The sequence below is a fragment of the Balaenoptera physalus genome (genome assembly GCF_965194825.1).
Source record: "Balaenoptera physalus genome assembly, chromosome: 15".
NCBI classification, from domain to species: Eukaryota; Metazoa; Chordata; class Mammalia; order Artiodactyla; family Balaenopteridae; genus Balaenoptera; species Balaenoptera physalus.
In genome coordinates, this window is record NC_138894.1 from 35,326,881 (window position 1) to 35,341,827 (window position 14,947).

Here is a 14,947-nt window from a genome sequence, read left to right on the forward strand (position 1 = left end):
CTCTGCCCTGAAACAGACCTCCCAGGTGCCTGTTTCCTGAGGGAGTTTCCGGAGACCATGCCCCATCAAATACACGTGCTGTGACACTTTCTGGCAGTCTGGTGATGGAGTCTGGGAAGCCACATTGGGCCGTCCCTCCCCCAGCCCAGGGCTCCAGAGAAGGGCCTGCAGCCTTGTCTCCAAGCCAGCTGGGCCCCTCACCATCTTTGCATTGAGGGCCTAGCTGCCTGTTTGTTCCTGGTTGAAAAGACCTCCTACAAAGTTCACCCTGCCATTGACCTCCAGCTTTCCCCATCCCTCTCAAGCATCACAATGCACTGGGGTGAGAGGAGGGTTTAAAGCAAACCTATCCCTCAAGTCTCCCTGAAAACCATCCCCTTCTCTGCTGTGAAGAGTCCAGCTCCCAGGACAGCCAGTCCTCAGGGACCTCTCAAGACAAGTGGCCTGGGGCCTTGCCTGTCCCACAGAGGCGCTAGGAGCCCCAACCCCTCAGCCTCTGACCTGGGGGGCCAAGCTGAGGCTTAGCAAGGCCCAGAGGCAGAAAAGCACATTCTAACTTTCCCCAGTCCTGCATTTGCAGACTTGTCTTGAGAAACTTTGGATTTGGTTCTTTCTCTATGCATGCCAAGATCAGGGCTCTTTGGAACTTACTCCTGAGACAAGAGGCCTCCCTTTGATGACCGTGTCAAATGAGATGGAATCTGGCCAGGTTCTTAGAGGAACTCAGGAGAATCCCTGGAGTGGGAAAATAATGAGAAAGCGGGGCCATTCACCATTCAGGGTAGAAAGTAGAACATTCATTGTCGGGGCAGAGGCTGAGGCTGGGAGGAAGCAGGCTTGGGGTGGGGAGCTGGCCGCATTACTAGGAAGTTTTGGGGGGTTGCAGGGACAGCAAGGGTCTGACTAAACTCTGGGCTCGAATACTAAACCGCTCACTTTCTGTGTGACCTTAAGCAAGTTAAAACCAACAATCAACAGGTAAAACAAATGTATTAAGTCTAGAAGGAAAATCATCACTTTTGCAAGTGGTATGTTTACAGGTGATTAAAATTTTTTTGTGTGCTTTCAATTTTTCTGCCATTTTCTCTAAACAGCATGGATTACTAGTATAACTGGCAAAACAAAAACAAAAACCACAAAGCTATCTGTACTTTGGAAACAAACAATTCTGGGAAAGGACTCTGGAATTCAGGGATTGGTATGCGTATATTTGAAAGGGGAGAGGCAGTGCTTTCCAGCAGTCAGGCTACACCCAAGTAAGACATTTTCCTGGCCCCCTGACAGCCTGGCTGGCTTGTCTGGGCTGGCAGTTAGTCCTGCTATTTCAGTACAGGAGGTGGCTGTACATTCCCCATCCTATGTGACCACTGTCAGCCTGCTCAGCAAATGCCCCACGGGGTGCCCTCCCTGGGGCTGCATGCTGCCTTTAGACCAGGGGCTTCTGTTGAGGTCTCCCTGCACTCCCGTCCTTAGCTAGGTTTGTCCCTTGGTCAAAGGGGAACACGGTGGCTTCCCTGGGTTTCTTCCCCCACGATGAGCATCCCTGATGCCTGGGTTCCTCACCTGACCTTGACATAGGCTGCCTTCTCTCACTGTTGTCACTGTTTATTGTTGATTTTTTTTTATTGTTGATGTTTTGAGGTATAACATACATACAGGAAAATGCACAAATCTTAAGTGTATGGCCTAATGGATTTTGACATATGTTTATACCATGTAACCACCAGTCAGATCAAGACATTGAACATTTCCATTATTCCAGAGGGTTCCCTCATCCCCTTTCCAAGTCAGTACTACCCCCGCCCCCACCCTGCCCCAAGGTAACACTATAATGACCTCTGCCACCATAGGTGCATTTTGCCTGTTTTTGAATTTTATATATACTTTATTTATTTATTTAGGCTGCTCTGGGTCTTAGTTGCGGCACGTGGGATCTTCATAGTGGCGTGTTTAGTTGCGGCATGCAGGATCTTTAGTTGCGTTGTGGCATGCGTGTGGGATCTAGTTCACCAACCAGGGATCGAACCCTGGCCCCCTGCACCGGGACCGTGGAGTCTTACCCACTGGACCACCAGGGAAGTCCCATGAATTTTATATATACTTTTCTGTGTTTGCCTTCTTTTGCTTATCATTATGTGTATCAGCCTTCTATTATTATGTAACAAATCACCCCAAAATTTAGTGTCTTGAAACAACAAAAAGCAATTCTTTTGCTCACTGATCTTCAGCTTGGGCAGGGCTTACAGGGGATGGTTTGTCTCTGCTCATGCAGCTTCGGCTAGGGCAGTTTGACTGGGGAAGATTCATTTCAAGATGGCTCACTTTCATGGCAGGCAAGTTGGTGCTGACCATTAGCTGGTGGCTTAACTGGAGCCCCAGGCCCTCAGTTCTTATCCACATGGGTCTCTCAGTAGCCTGCTCGGGTGTCCTTACACTATGATGGCTGAGTTCCCAGAGAGTGAGCATCCCAGGAGAACAAGGTGGAAGTGCAAGGCATTTCTATGACCTAGCCTCAGCGGTCACACAGCCTCACCTTGGCTATACCCTATTGTTGAGGCAGTCACAAAGCCCTGCTCAGGATCAAGGGGAGGGGACATAGACTGTACCTCTGGATGGGGCATGTGGGAAAGTTCTAGAAGAACATGGGGGATGAGAGATATGGGGGTGCCAATCCGGGGAAGAGTCATCCACATTGTAACATATATTTGTAGTTTGCTTTTTTAAATGCGGTATAATATTTCATTGTGTGCATATACCACAGTTTACTTATCTAATCTATTACTGACATTTGAATTGTTTCCAGTTTGGGGCTATTTGAAGAGTGCCACTATGAATATTCTTATACAAGTCTTTCGGTGGATAAAGGCTGCCTTCTCTCACTGTTGCTGTCTCTTTAGCTTTTAAGATTTAAAAAATCATAACAATTCCATCCTTTTATTTTTTTCTTTCCCCATCAGTTACTGTGGCCATATGTATTTTAGTATGTAAATCTCTGCTAGTGTTTTTTAAATGTTGGGAAGAAATTATATAAGTATTACATAAATATGTTCTCTTTATAAAAACATTCAATATTACAATTAAGATTAAAGTTCCTCCCGACACCGCTTGCCAAGTCTGAGCCCTTTCCTCCTACCCCGAGGTAACCCCTGTCACCAGTTTGGTGGGTCTCCTTCCAGAGCATTTTTGATGCATTTTCTCACATAAATATTCTCATAGGAAATATTGTTTTCTATGTGTGTGTGTTTTGTTTGTTTGGTACAACGAACGGCATCATACAGCTCTGCAGTTTGCTTTCTCACTTAAAAAAATATCTTGGAGATATGACCATGTAGATCTACTTTACTTTTAAACTGCTGAATAATGTTCCATAGTATTATCATGCCACTGCCATTTAGCCATTTCCCTATGAAAGGACATTTAGGCTGTAGCCTTCTTTAATGTTTTGCGTGAGTCCCATGAACTGGAAGGCAGGCCTTGTACACTGTAAATATAGTCAGTGCTTGATCAGTACTGATGCACCCCTGCAAGGAAAGGGTTGCCAGAGCCCTGGATGTGTGCCCCTCAATGTCCCTTTTCTTTGCCTGCAGAGACGTCTCAGAGAGGCTGTGCAGCTGCTGGAAGACTACAAGCATGGGACCCTGCGTCCGGGGATTACTAACGAGCAGGTAACTCTGCTAGAGGTGGGGAGGGAAAGGAAGGTGGCAAATTCACCACCCCTTCCCTGCAGCCAGAACCACTTCTCTTCCCTTCAGAATCCACTTCTACTGCTGCTACATCCCTTGTGGACTTCTGGTTTTTGGAAGGGATATTCAAGTCTCTCCTGTAACTTGGGTCTGGTAGGGAGGCTGATAAGGCTAGAGAGGCCTAAGGCAGTAGTTTGCTGGAGCTAACGTGTGCATCTTTTCCCAATTCCACATTCAGTGACATCACAGTGATGGCTTGAAATCATCCACAATAGGAGAACTTACACCATGGAAATTGGCAAATACTATAAATCAGGACTTTTTTCTCAAAGAATCAAGTATTAAACATTTACCAGCATACCACTACCCAAGAGTTCAGAGGGTGGGAAAGATAGGGGAGGATGGTGGGGAGGAGGCTAAAACACTGTAATTTCATTTTTTTATATCATGTAGGAACTTGAATTAGAACCAATTGAAATGCTGATGGTTTTGATTAGTTTGGGGGAAGGGTAGGGAGATGTAGTTTAGAGGGCAGCTCTAGAGCTCTAGTGACTGTAGAGACAGATGGTTGATGTGCTGAAGTTTTTCTTTTTGTTCATAAGCTTTATTTTAAAATCTATTAAAAATTAATTTCACAGTGTTTTTCAAAGTAATCTATGTGCATAGTTCAAAAAGTCAAATAGTACTAAAACACTTGTAAGGAAAAATAGTATGTTGCCCCATCCCTCCTCAATTCCCATTTCTATTCCCCAGAAGCAAATACTGTTAGGTGTTTCTTCAGTTAGAAACCTATATTTCAAACTAACATGCTTATCTATACTGCTATTTCTCAAGTAGTTCTTCTGTATTATCTATTACGGTAGTTGAGGATTCAGCTGTCTTACTATTCACGCCCCTAAACACATTTCTCTCCCCTACCCTCATCATCCTCCCCAAATAGTTATCATAGTTTTGGGGTTTATGGATATTCAATATTCACATTATTACAATTATATGAATAATATTACAACTTTGTTGTACATGATTATGTTCCCTCTCCTTTTTGACTTTATGTTTTACCTGGATTTAATAATTGCCTCATTTTTTCTCATTAACATAGTTTTCCTTGTACCATCTCAAATTCTTACTGCACCCTGTAGCAGCCTTTTGATATTTCCAGTGCCTCCTTTCAATCTGAAGACTCCTGTCCTTCAGTTCCATTATTTTTCTCTGAAATTTTCATTTCTGGAGCCCACCTCCCTCCAGCTCCAGGCCTTCCTCTTGGTATACACCTTCATTTTGGTGGAACACCTCTTCTGGTGGCTTCCTGAAAAAAGGCAAATGGGAAGAAAATTTTGAATCCTTTTAGATCTGAAAAAAGGGTAATTTGTAATTGTAATTCTGCACTCAGCTTTAACTGACAGTTTGGCTGAGGAGAAAATTCCAATTTTTAGGTTGATAATCATTTTCCTTCAGAATTTTGAAGACATTGCTCTTCTGGCTTCCAGTCTAGCTGTTGAAAAAGCCAATGCTATTTTACTCCTGATTCTTTGCAAGTGACCTGTTTTCTCTCTTTCGGAATGTTTAGGATGTTCTCTTTATCTATACAGTTTATTTCTAAAATTCCACAATGCCATCTCTTTTAAAATTCATTATTTTGGGTTCCTGGTAACCCCTTTCAATCTGAAGACTCCTATCTCTCAGTTCTGGCAACTTTTCTTATACTGTTTCTTTGATAATTTCTTCTCATTCTGGAATTCCTATTAGTCAAATATTCAACATCTTAGATTAACACTCAGATTTTCTTATCCTTTTGTTCTCTCCTATTCCTTCACTTTGTCCCTCTGCTTGGCTTTACAGGAAATTTCCTTGAGTTTATATTCAACATGTCTATTGAATTTCTAACTTCAGCTAGTATAATTTTAATTTCTGAGAGCTATTTGTTTATTTTCTTTGTTCTTTTTAACAGGATCCTCTTCCTATTCTGTAAATACAGTATCTTCTCATTTGTCTGCATTCTGGAAGCCAAGTAGGGGAAGGAGGCTGGAGTCCCAATATTCACTTTGCAGATTTTCATTAATTTCCCTGCTTTTAGCCTCACCTGCTCCCGCTCTCCACTGGGCTAGTTTTCCCAAGTCTGGAGTCACTTGGATTCAGTTTCTCCAGAAGGTTGATAAACTTCCCTTGTCTGGGGGATACAGGTGAGGGTGGTAGGAGTCACCTAGCTGTGCGGGGAAGGCCGAGGGGTTCTACTGCTTTGAATACAGATTTTCAACCAAATCCCTGTGTTTAGCCCTATGATTAACTCTTTGTTCCTGGGGTGCATGGTCCCTCCAAGTCCTGAACTTTACTGGTGCCCTGGGGGTGGTGGCCTGGCTTCTTTTTTTTTAAAGATTTTTTTTGTTTTTTTTTTTGATGTGGACCATTTTTAAAGTCTTTATTGAATTTGTTACAATATTGCTTCTGTTTTTATGTTTTGGTTTTTTGGCCGCGAGGCATGTGGGATCTTAGCTCCCCGACCAGGGATCAAACCCGCCACCCCCTGCACTGGAACGTAAAGTCTTAACCACTGGACCGCCAGGGAAGTCCCATGGCCCAGCTTCTTAAGTGTGCCTTCTGCAGGCATTGAGGGGAGGCTTCCTCCTCTCTGCTGGATCAGTTACTAAAACTCTACTCATTCTCCATCCAAAACATGTTGCTGTCCCTCCTCTGCTGTTGTCTTCTCTTCTGTTCCGTTGGTGACTCTGTGAGACACCGCCGCTGCCTTCTAGCACCTTTAGGTACAAAGCCCAAGCTGAGGCCCTGTGCTGCCACATGACACACTGGTACCTGGCGGGGTGTTCCATAGGGTGGGTAGCTAAGCCATCAGCCCTACCCAGTCCAGTTTGTTTCACTATGTATTTATGGAGCACCTACAGGCCAGTGTTGGTCCTAGGGCCTGGGGAGAAGCTAGAGGAGGATCCTGCCTCGTGGACTCCCCAGAATCTAGGCAACGACAGTGAAAACACATGATGCTGTGGGAGAGCAGAGGGAGGAGTAACCTGCCCAGACTAGGGGAGTCTGGAAGAGAGTTCTAGCCTGAGATTTGAGGGATGAGTAGGGTCTGGTGAGGAGGAGGTGGTGGATAGGAGGAGTCCAGGTGAGGAATCACATCATGGACATAGAGAGAATGGGGCCTCCAGAGGAAGGGACAGGCGAATGTGCTGGACTGCAGCCCACAACGTGGAGGGAGGGCAGAGGTACCAACAGAGGCAGCTCCTTGGCCGGATGTCCTTGTGCGGGGCCCTGGAAGTGACGTGAGCTGCTGCAGTGCTGGTAAGGCAGGGTCCATCTTCAGGTGTCTGCGTTGCCTGCTGAGTTGGGGGCAGCCGTCAGCAGGGAGGGCAGGCTGGGATCTCCCCATTCCTGAGCGTGGTGCTGCCATCTGGCCGTGGGCACCGAGGAGCCTGGGTGGTATGACCTGACACGCCCCTCTCTAGGCCAGAGTAGTCCTCAGACTGTGGCAGTTCCTCGTGGACCTGTCAGGGGTGGTCCAGCCTCCAGGCCCTTCCTGATCCTGTGTCTGCTCCCAGCCCAAGCTCCCCTCTAGCCTGTCTTCACCCCTTGGGACTCCTTCCTGCTTTCAGAGTTTGGGGGATGAGGCCATGTTTCCCCTCTTGGCTCCCTTCAGTAGCTTAAAGCTGCCTGTCTTGTTTTCTGGGCCGTCTTTTGTTTTCCATCCTGAAAGCCCCCATGTGCCTCCAGGGAGCTGGGAGGAGGGGAGAGGGTGGGGGGGCCCTGGCACTAACTGTGCTTCCCGGTTCTGGCTCACGTTGGTAATGCCTGCAGCGTCCATCTGGAGGCTGGGCAGCACAGTGCTCTAGGTGCGAGCCTGCTGCTGAGTCCGCCTAATAAGCAGATTGCCCATCCCCCGCCCTCCTGGCTCCCCAGAGCGCTGGGATTGGGCTCTGCTGCAGATCTCACAGTGCTTCCCTCCCTGGGCCTCATCTGCAGAGCCACAACCCCTCTGGCTTCCAGAGCCACAGGGAGAAACGATGGGTGGTGACATACCAGCTCAGGATCTGGGGAAGCCTCAGCGGTCGGGAATTCATGAAGGCCCCATTCCTGGTTCAGGCTGGCCCTGCTCAAGGGTCATGCCTGTGCTGTCTGAAGAGGCCCGGGATGGTTCTTGACCTCATTGTGGACAGCGGCCTTGTGTGTTCTTGGGCTCTGTGCCTGCCCTGATGTCCTTTTGCGGGTGTGTGAGTCAGAAGCCCGTGGCTGTGTCTTGATGCCTGTGGGCCTGTCCCGATGTCACGGGCACCACTGGGTATCCTATGCACTAATTTGTTATCTAACCTGCCCTCCAGTTACAACATCCCCCCAGGGGGTTTGTGCAAGCAGATTGATAGTTTATTCCCCCCTGATGGCCTTGGTTAGCGGGTGACTGATATCTCCTCCAGAGACTGTTAACTTGTTGAAAAGTTGCTATACCGATGAAAAATTAGTCCTGAGGATAAAATAAAAATAAGTATAATTTACTCTTTGGGCTTGACAGGTAGAAATTTGATGGGCTAGGAACCCTAATAAGGACTGCAGCTATCAGTTAAACAACAAAGCCATAGATGAGAGCAAAAACGTAAGCCCAGGCAGCTAGTTTCTGGACGTTTGCTGTGCTGTGTGCATTTTATATGCCAGGGCCTTGCTGGAATGGTTTGACGTGGATGGAGATGGGTGGGGTTCAATATGGAACGCTCCCCCATGGTAATGAGCCATCACTCACCACGAGCTCACCAAGGGCCAGGAGCCGTGTTAATATTTGCACTTTACAAGTGTTATCTCAATTAATCTTCACAGAAACGCTGTTTGGTAGATGCCTATATTAGCCCCATTTTAAAGGTAAGAAAACTGAGGCTCAGAGAGATTATATTACTTACCTCAGGTCACATAACTAGTATGTGGTGGGACAGGAACGCTGGGCCTGGAAGATCCAATGCCCATCTCTCACCCACTATCTGAAGGTGGATTTGGAGGGGAAGGTGATACCCTGGAGGGGAGTGTGTATGCTAATACGGGGCAGAGTGAGTGGGTGGGGTAGGGGTGCTGTCAGAGGAGCTTAGTGTGTGTGCATGTCTCGCAGCCCTAGTCACACCGTGCGGTTAACCCTGCCAGGCCAGGTCATGGGCATCTGCGGGGCACCCGGTACGTGAAAGGCGCTGCGGCAGGTGGGCGCGGGGCAGGTGCCTGCCTTTACGCAGCCAGCTCCCGCGCAGGCGCACAGGTAAGCAGGCGCCTGGAGGCAGGCTGGTGGCGAGGCGCTTTGGAGTTACGCTACGGTAGTAGGAGTTCAGTGGTGAGAGACTCCTGAGAACGCAGGTGCTGAGGAAGGGCTTCATGCAGGGGAACGCAAGTGGTTGGATGTAGAACGTAAGGAGAGACCCAAGGCCTGGGAGGGACGTCTCTGTAAGTCACAAAGGCCGAGAAGTAGAGTGGAGAGAGAGAGAGCGTGATGAGAGAGAGAGAGAGAGAGGGAGAGAAGTTGAGAGAGGAAGCTGGGAGGTTTCGGGCCAGATTGTGAAAGTTTTGGAAACCCAGAGAGATGCTGGCTGTGTTGTACTGCAGCAAAGGAGAAGCAGGACCGTGGGTGGAACTGCGATCAGATCATTCTGTGCCAGGTAGATGGGGAGGGGTCTTGCCGATAAGGAAACCAGCTTGGGAGCGACTGGGGTGGTCGGAGTGAGGGGGGCAGGGCTCTGCGGGCCACTGTAGGCTTCTGAGTGGCTGTTCTGGCCCGTCATTACACATTCCCCAGAGGCTGGGAACCCGCCCACCTTACTCCGAGCCTACGCAGCACCCAGCATAGCATATTGGTTGCTCAGAGGCCCCGTGTAGGATGGATTCTGCCTGCAACCCGCCAAGAAAGGGCAGCAGAGATGTAAGAGATCCTGCCAGTCTCCTCCCCTGGCAGAGCAGAAATGGGGTCAGCTGTGTTTGGGCTTTGCTGAAAATAGAAGAGAAGATACTGGAGAGTTAAAAATACTTCCACCCTGAATCTTCTCTGGGTATCAGCAGGATTGTCAGAAGCTTGGCCGACATCCCCCTCTTACCCTGACCCCTAGCCAGAGACTTCTGGGGTCCTGATCAGCACCCAGCCCCTCTGGGGAAGCTACAGGTTGGCCCGTATCGTTAGCACAAAATAGGCAAGTGATTAGTAATAGCTGAAGCATATGCATGATGTGCTAGGAGTTGTACTGGGTGCTGTAGACTCATCTGTTGGCTGGGTCATTGTGGTGGCCTCCTGGGTGGTCTCCCCATTCTACCTGGGCACCCTCTGCGCATTCCCAATATAGTACTCAGAGTGATCTGTGAGAATATACATTACACGGTTCTCTGCTCCAGGGTTTCTCGGCCTCAGCACGATTGGCATTTGGGGCTGGATAGTTCTTTGTCATGGGGGCTGTCCTGTGCACTGTAGGACATTTAGCAACACCCCTGGCTTCTACCCACTGGGTACCAATTAATGACAACCAGACATTTCCAAATGGCCCCTGGTGAAAAATTGCCCTCCTGTTAAGAACCACAGCTATAGTAAAAACTCAGAGTAAAAGCCACGGTCCTTAGCACAAGCTGCAACACCCCAACTCCTCTCTGATTTTGTCTCCTACTACTCTTTCCCTTATTCAGTCCACTTCAGTCACACTGGCCTCCTTGATGTCCCTCAAACATGCTGGGGAGGCCCACTCTGCCTCAGGGCCTTTGCACTGGCTGTTCTGCTGGACAGAATAATCTCCAACCAGATAGCTGCATGGCTCACTCCCTCCTTCAGGTATTTCCTCCAAAGTCACCTCAATGAAAACTACCCTGACCACCTTACTATACATCATCCTACTTGAGAATTTCTCCGGGGAAAGAAAAGTCAAGGGAAGCAAAAGAAGGAGCCACTAGGGTCAGAGGCAGGACAAGAGAAGGAATTTGGGGGGGCCATGGCCAGTGGGGGGGATCCAGGGACTAGAGGTGCTTCTGGGGGTGGGGGAATGCAGCCTCAGTGTCTCCCCCTTCCCTCTACCACCCCAGCTCCAGCCCTGGTCTTTTCACCCCTCTCCCCTATGACAGGAGCTGTGGCCCTGGTCATGTCACTGTGTTCCTGTGTCCCTGAGTATTCCCCATCCTTCACCCCTCCTTTTGCGAGGACCCTACTGCAATAAATTTTTTTAAAAATCCATCCTTGCTGCTAGTACACACTCCCTATCCTTACCCTGTTCTACTTTCCCATGTTTCTTGAAGCCCTCATCCTTCTAACATATGAGAAAATTTACTTTTTATTATTTTTATTGTTTGTCCGCACAAGCATGTGAGCTCTACAGAAGCAGAGATTTTTGGTCTCTGTTTTCACTGATATATTCTTAGTGCCTAGAGCAGTGCCCAGCAAATAATAGGTGCTCAATAAATATTTGTTGGATAAATGAATTTTCTTTAATCGTCACAAGAACCTTGAAAGTAAGTATTCATATTCCTATATCACAAATGAGGAAATGGAGGCTCAAAAAGATTAAGTAAATTGCCCCAAATCACAAGTAGGAGATCTGGAATTCCAATTCCCAGAAAATGGTTTGACTGCAGTGTCTGGCCTCTTAAGAGAGAGAAGCTGTGTGTACACGAAAGTCGTGACTGCTAATGTGTGTTGTGTAGCAGAATGAGCGGGGATGTTCTTTCTCCTTTCATCTGTAGAACTGGGGAGTACCTTTGCCCCACATAGATATGCATTTGTATCTATTACCTGGGAGTAACCATGGCAACAAAATTAATGGTGAGGAATAATGGGATTGGCCCAAATGATAAATTAAGAAGATTTCTTGTTGTTTTATGGAGGCATCCTCTGCCTTACAGAAGGATCCCCTTCAGGCTCTGTTTAATTACCTTCTGGAGGTTGTTTTAAATAGGCTCTGTCTTTGCTGCTTCAGAGGTTTGGAGAAGCAGCTTGGAAGGAACCAGACTGGGGAGGGGAAGGAGCCAGACTGGGGACAGGGCCTGGGCAGTGACTCCTCCATCTGGGGTCTGGGCACTAGAGGTCTCTGCCCTGAGAAGGCAGGGCTTCTCCTCCTGAAGCTTGTTTGGGGCCCACCCTCTACCCACCCCTTGGCTTCTACACTGGGTTTCTAATAGGTTCAGATGGCAGCTCAGCTGAGACTTAGGCCATTTCTGAAATCAGCAAACTTCTGCATTGTTCCAGCAACCTTTCACCCAACTGTTTCCCCACACCCTCTGTGTCCTCATTCTCCAAGTTGAGAAATCAAGAAAGGTCCAAAGTCTCACATCCACACTGGTTTGTTGCTGCAGCCAGTAAGTGCTAAGGGATCAGGGCTGCACTTTTTAATGTTCAGCCGGAGGCACAGAGAGAGATGGCTGAGCCCAAAGGAGATCAGGTCACACTGAGGAATTGGACTTTAAAGTGGAGCTGCTTTGGTGGGCTGACAGAAGACGCGGGGGCCTCCCTGTCCTAGATTCTCAATGTGGAGGGACTGTCCATTGCATCACCTTTGGCCTCGCATCAAATGCTTTACATGCCAGGACTATCCTTGCTTGTAACCGGTTTGCAGGGCTGGCTCATTAAACTGCAAACTAGCAACCAGCTCTTGGCTTGTGGGTGGTATCTGCTGCCATTTCTGCATCCAGCATCCGACCCATGGGTCCAGCAGGTCCCAGGGAAAAGCCCAGACCCAAAGAGTCAGACCCGAGTCCTTGTCCTGTGCTCTCTGTAAGCTGGGCCTGGCATCATCAGACGAGAAGGGACCCTGGAGGGACTAGCTTCCACCTCCTGTATGATTAATTTAAAAAAACAATGTAAGTCTAAGGAGTGAGGTGACTTGCACAGGAAGACCATGTGAGATAGTGGCTAAGCCAGGCCCCAAATCTGCGACCCTGACTATTGTTGCTGCAGCCTGGAGATGGGATGAACCCAAATGAGATCAGGTCATGACTAGGAAGTTTAGTTTAAAATGGAGCTGTCCCTCTCACCTCACCCCAAAGCCTCCTGAGGTGGGAGCACTGCCAGATGCCATGAGAAGAGCCTCAACACTACTTAGTGCTCATTCCTTCCTCTCTCCACTGGAAAGGCTTCTCTGACATCATGGGAAACAGTTTCCCAAAACCCCAAATGGGTTACCTTAGTTAGGGTTATACTAACTGCTGTAACGAAATGATCTCAAAACACACCAGCTCAAATAAGATAGACGTTTATCTCTCTCCCATGTAATAGTTTGAGTTCCAGGTGGGCAGGTGGCTCTGCTCCACAGGATCATTCAGGAACCCAGGCTCCTTCCATCATGTTTCTCCACCATCTCCTTGGGTCCTCCTCTCTGCACAGCCCAGGCTGCGCTGCAGTCACATCCTTGCTCTGGCTCACAGGCAGGTGACAGCAAGTATAGGCTGGGAGGTGCTAGCCAGGGAAAGGCACATCTCACTTCCCCTCGGATGCCACTGGAGGACTCAGTCACATGGGTAAGCCTAACTGCAAAGGAGGCTGGGAAATGCAGTGCAGCAGGTCAGCCACCTGCCCGCTACCTTTCTATTACTGTGGACGAAGGGGCATAGGTTTTGTCGGAAAGTTAACAGTCTATGCCATAGGGGTCAATAAAGGGCTTGGAGGTTGTGCCTGCTATTTCTATTTTTCTAGTGGTTACTCTTAAATTTTTAACAATCATTTTTGAGTAGGTAACACGTGAACAATCTACGGAATTCTAAAGCTATCAAAAAAGTATAGAATAAAAAATAAGTTTCCCTTTCCCTGTCTCCCAATTTCCCACTTCTTCTCCCTGGAGTAACCATCAGTTTCTTCTGTATCCTGCCAGAGATATCTGCATACATTTATCCTTTTCCTTTACGTGCTAATGATATAATAGTGATAACTCCAGGGACATTCAATGGAGCATGGTTGTAATAGCAAAAAATGGGACAGTCACAAAAGGACAAATATTATATGATTCTACTTACATGAAATATCTAGAGTGGTCAAATTCACAGAGACATAAAGTAGAATGGTAGCTGCCAGGAGCTGAGGGAAGAAGCACTGGGGTGTTAGTACTGACTGGGTACAGAGTTTCAGTTGGGGAAGATGAAAAAATTCTGGAGATGGTTGGTAGTGTACAACAATGTGAATGTACTTAATGCCACCGAACTGCCACTTAAAAATGGTTAAATGGTAAATTTTATGTTATTTATATTTTACCACAATAAGGAAAAGATGGGAAATAAAAGTCCACCAGTAGGGTGCAGTTTACAATATATTCATTCAACGTTTCTGTTAGGAAGAATAAGGCTGTTCTCCATGCTCTGATGTGGAAAGATCTCCACATATATATACTAGATGCCTAAAGGGACAGAACAGCGTGCACTGGTATGCTAGCATTTAGAGATGGCGCACGGGGATTTAAGAGTGGGGGTTATGGAACCAGACTGCTCGGGTTTAAATCCCAGTGCTGCTGTGGGATTTTGGGCAAATCACTAAATATCTCAGTGCCTCGGTTTCCACATCTATAAAATGGGAGATATACTAGTCCCTGCCTCATAGGGTTGTTGAGGAGATTAATAAGTTAATATGTACAAAACCCTCAGAAGGGTGTCTGACACATAGCACTTACTCACTAAATGTGACTGAATGAGTCTGCATCCCAGGTCACGAGCTGTAGTTCTGGCTCCACCTCCGAGACCCTGGGCATGGCTCTGAGCTTTACTTTTCTCATCTGTCCTATGGAAACAGATTTCTGAGTGTGAGACTCAAATAGTTAGTGGGACCATTGCCACTTATCTGTGACACTAGCCTGCCTGGGCCGTGTGTGGAGGTGTCATCGCGGGTGGAGAACACGCCTGTGAGCTCTGGGCTTCTGGCCTTGCCTGCTCACACCCCTGCTGAACTTCTGCCTTTGCTGCCGAGCCGGTGCTGCCTGAGTCTCCATCACTGCTCTCTGGGTGGGGGCGGAGAAGGCAGTCCTCGAACCTGAGGGACACAGATGCAGCTATGGATTACAAGGGCTGCTTGGCTGGACTTGGGTGGGAGGGGGGGAACAGGTCCTGGGGAGGAGCATCTGCCGCCCGGCTGCAAAGGGAGGTTCTGGGACCTCAGATGATGTCAGCCAAACTTCTTCCTCTTCTCGTGCCTCAGGCCTGGCTGTCACCCTGGCCAGACCAGACATCGGTGTGCTCCAGAGGGCCCCTGGAGAACAGGGGGGACACAAGTCTGGAGGCAAGGAGGCTTGGGTGCCCATCTCCGTCCTGCCACCAGGCCCCTGGAACCATGGCTGAGTCACTTA

General features: G+C 48.1%; 1 protein-coding gene across 4 annotated transcripts in view; it reads left to right on the top strand.

Annotated features, from left to right (window-relative positions):
• Positions 1-14,947, top strand: part of SFXN5 (sideroflexin 5) — a 120,693-nt gene that overhangs the window by 21,831 nt on the left and 83,915 nt on the right. For all 4 annotated transcript variants that reach the window (XM_082426073.1, XM_082426072.1, XM_082426070.1 and 1 more), the window contains exon 3: positions 3,588-3,665. In XM_082426073.1, coding sequence (XP_082282199.1) covers positions 3,588-3,665 — 78 coding nt within the window. The remainder of the gene's footprint in view (positions 1-3,587; positions 3,666-14,947) is intronic.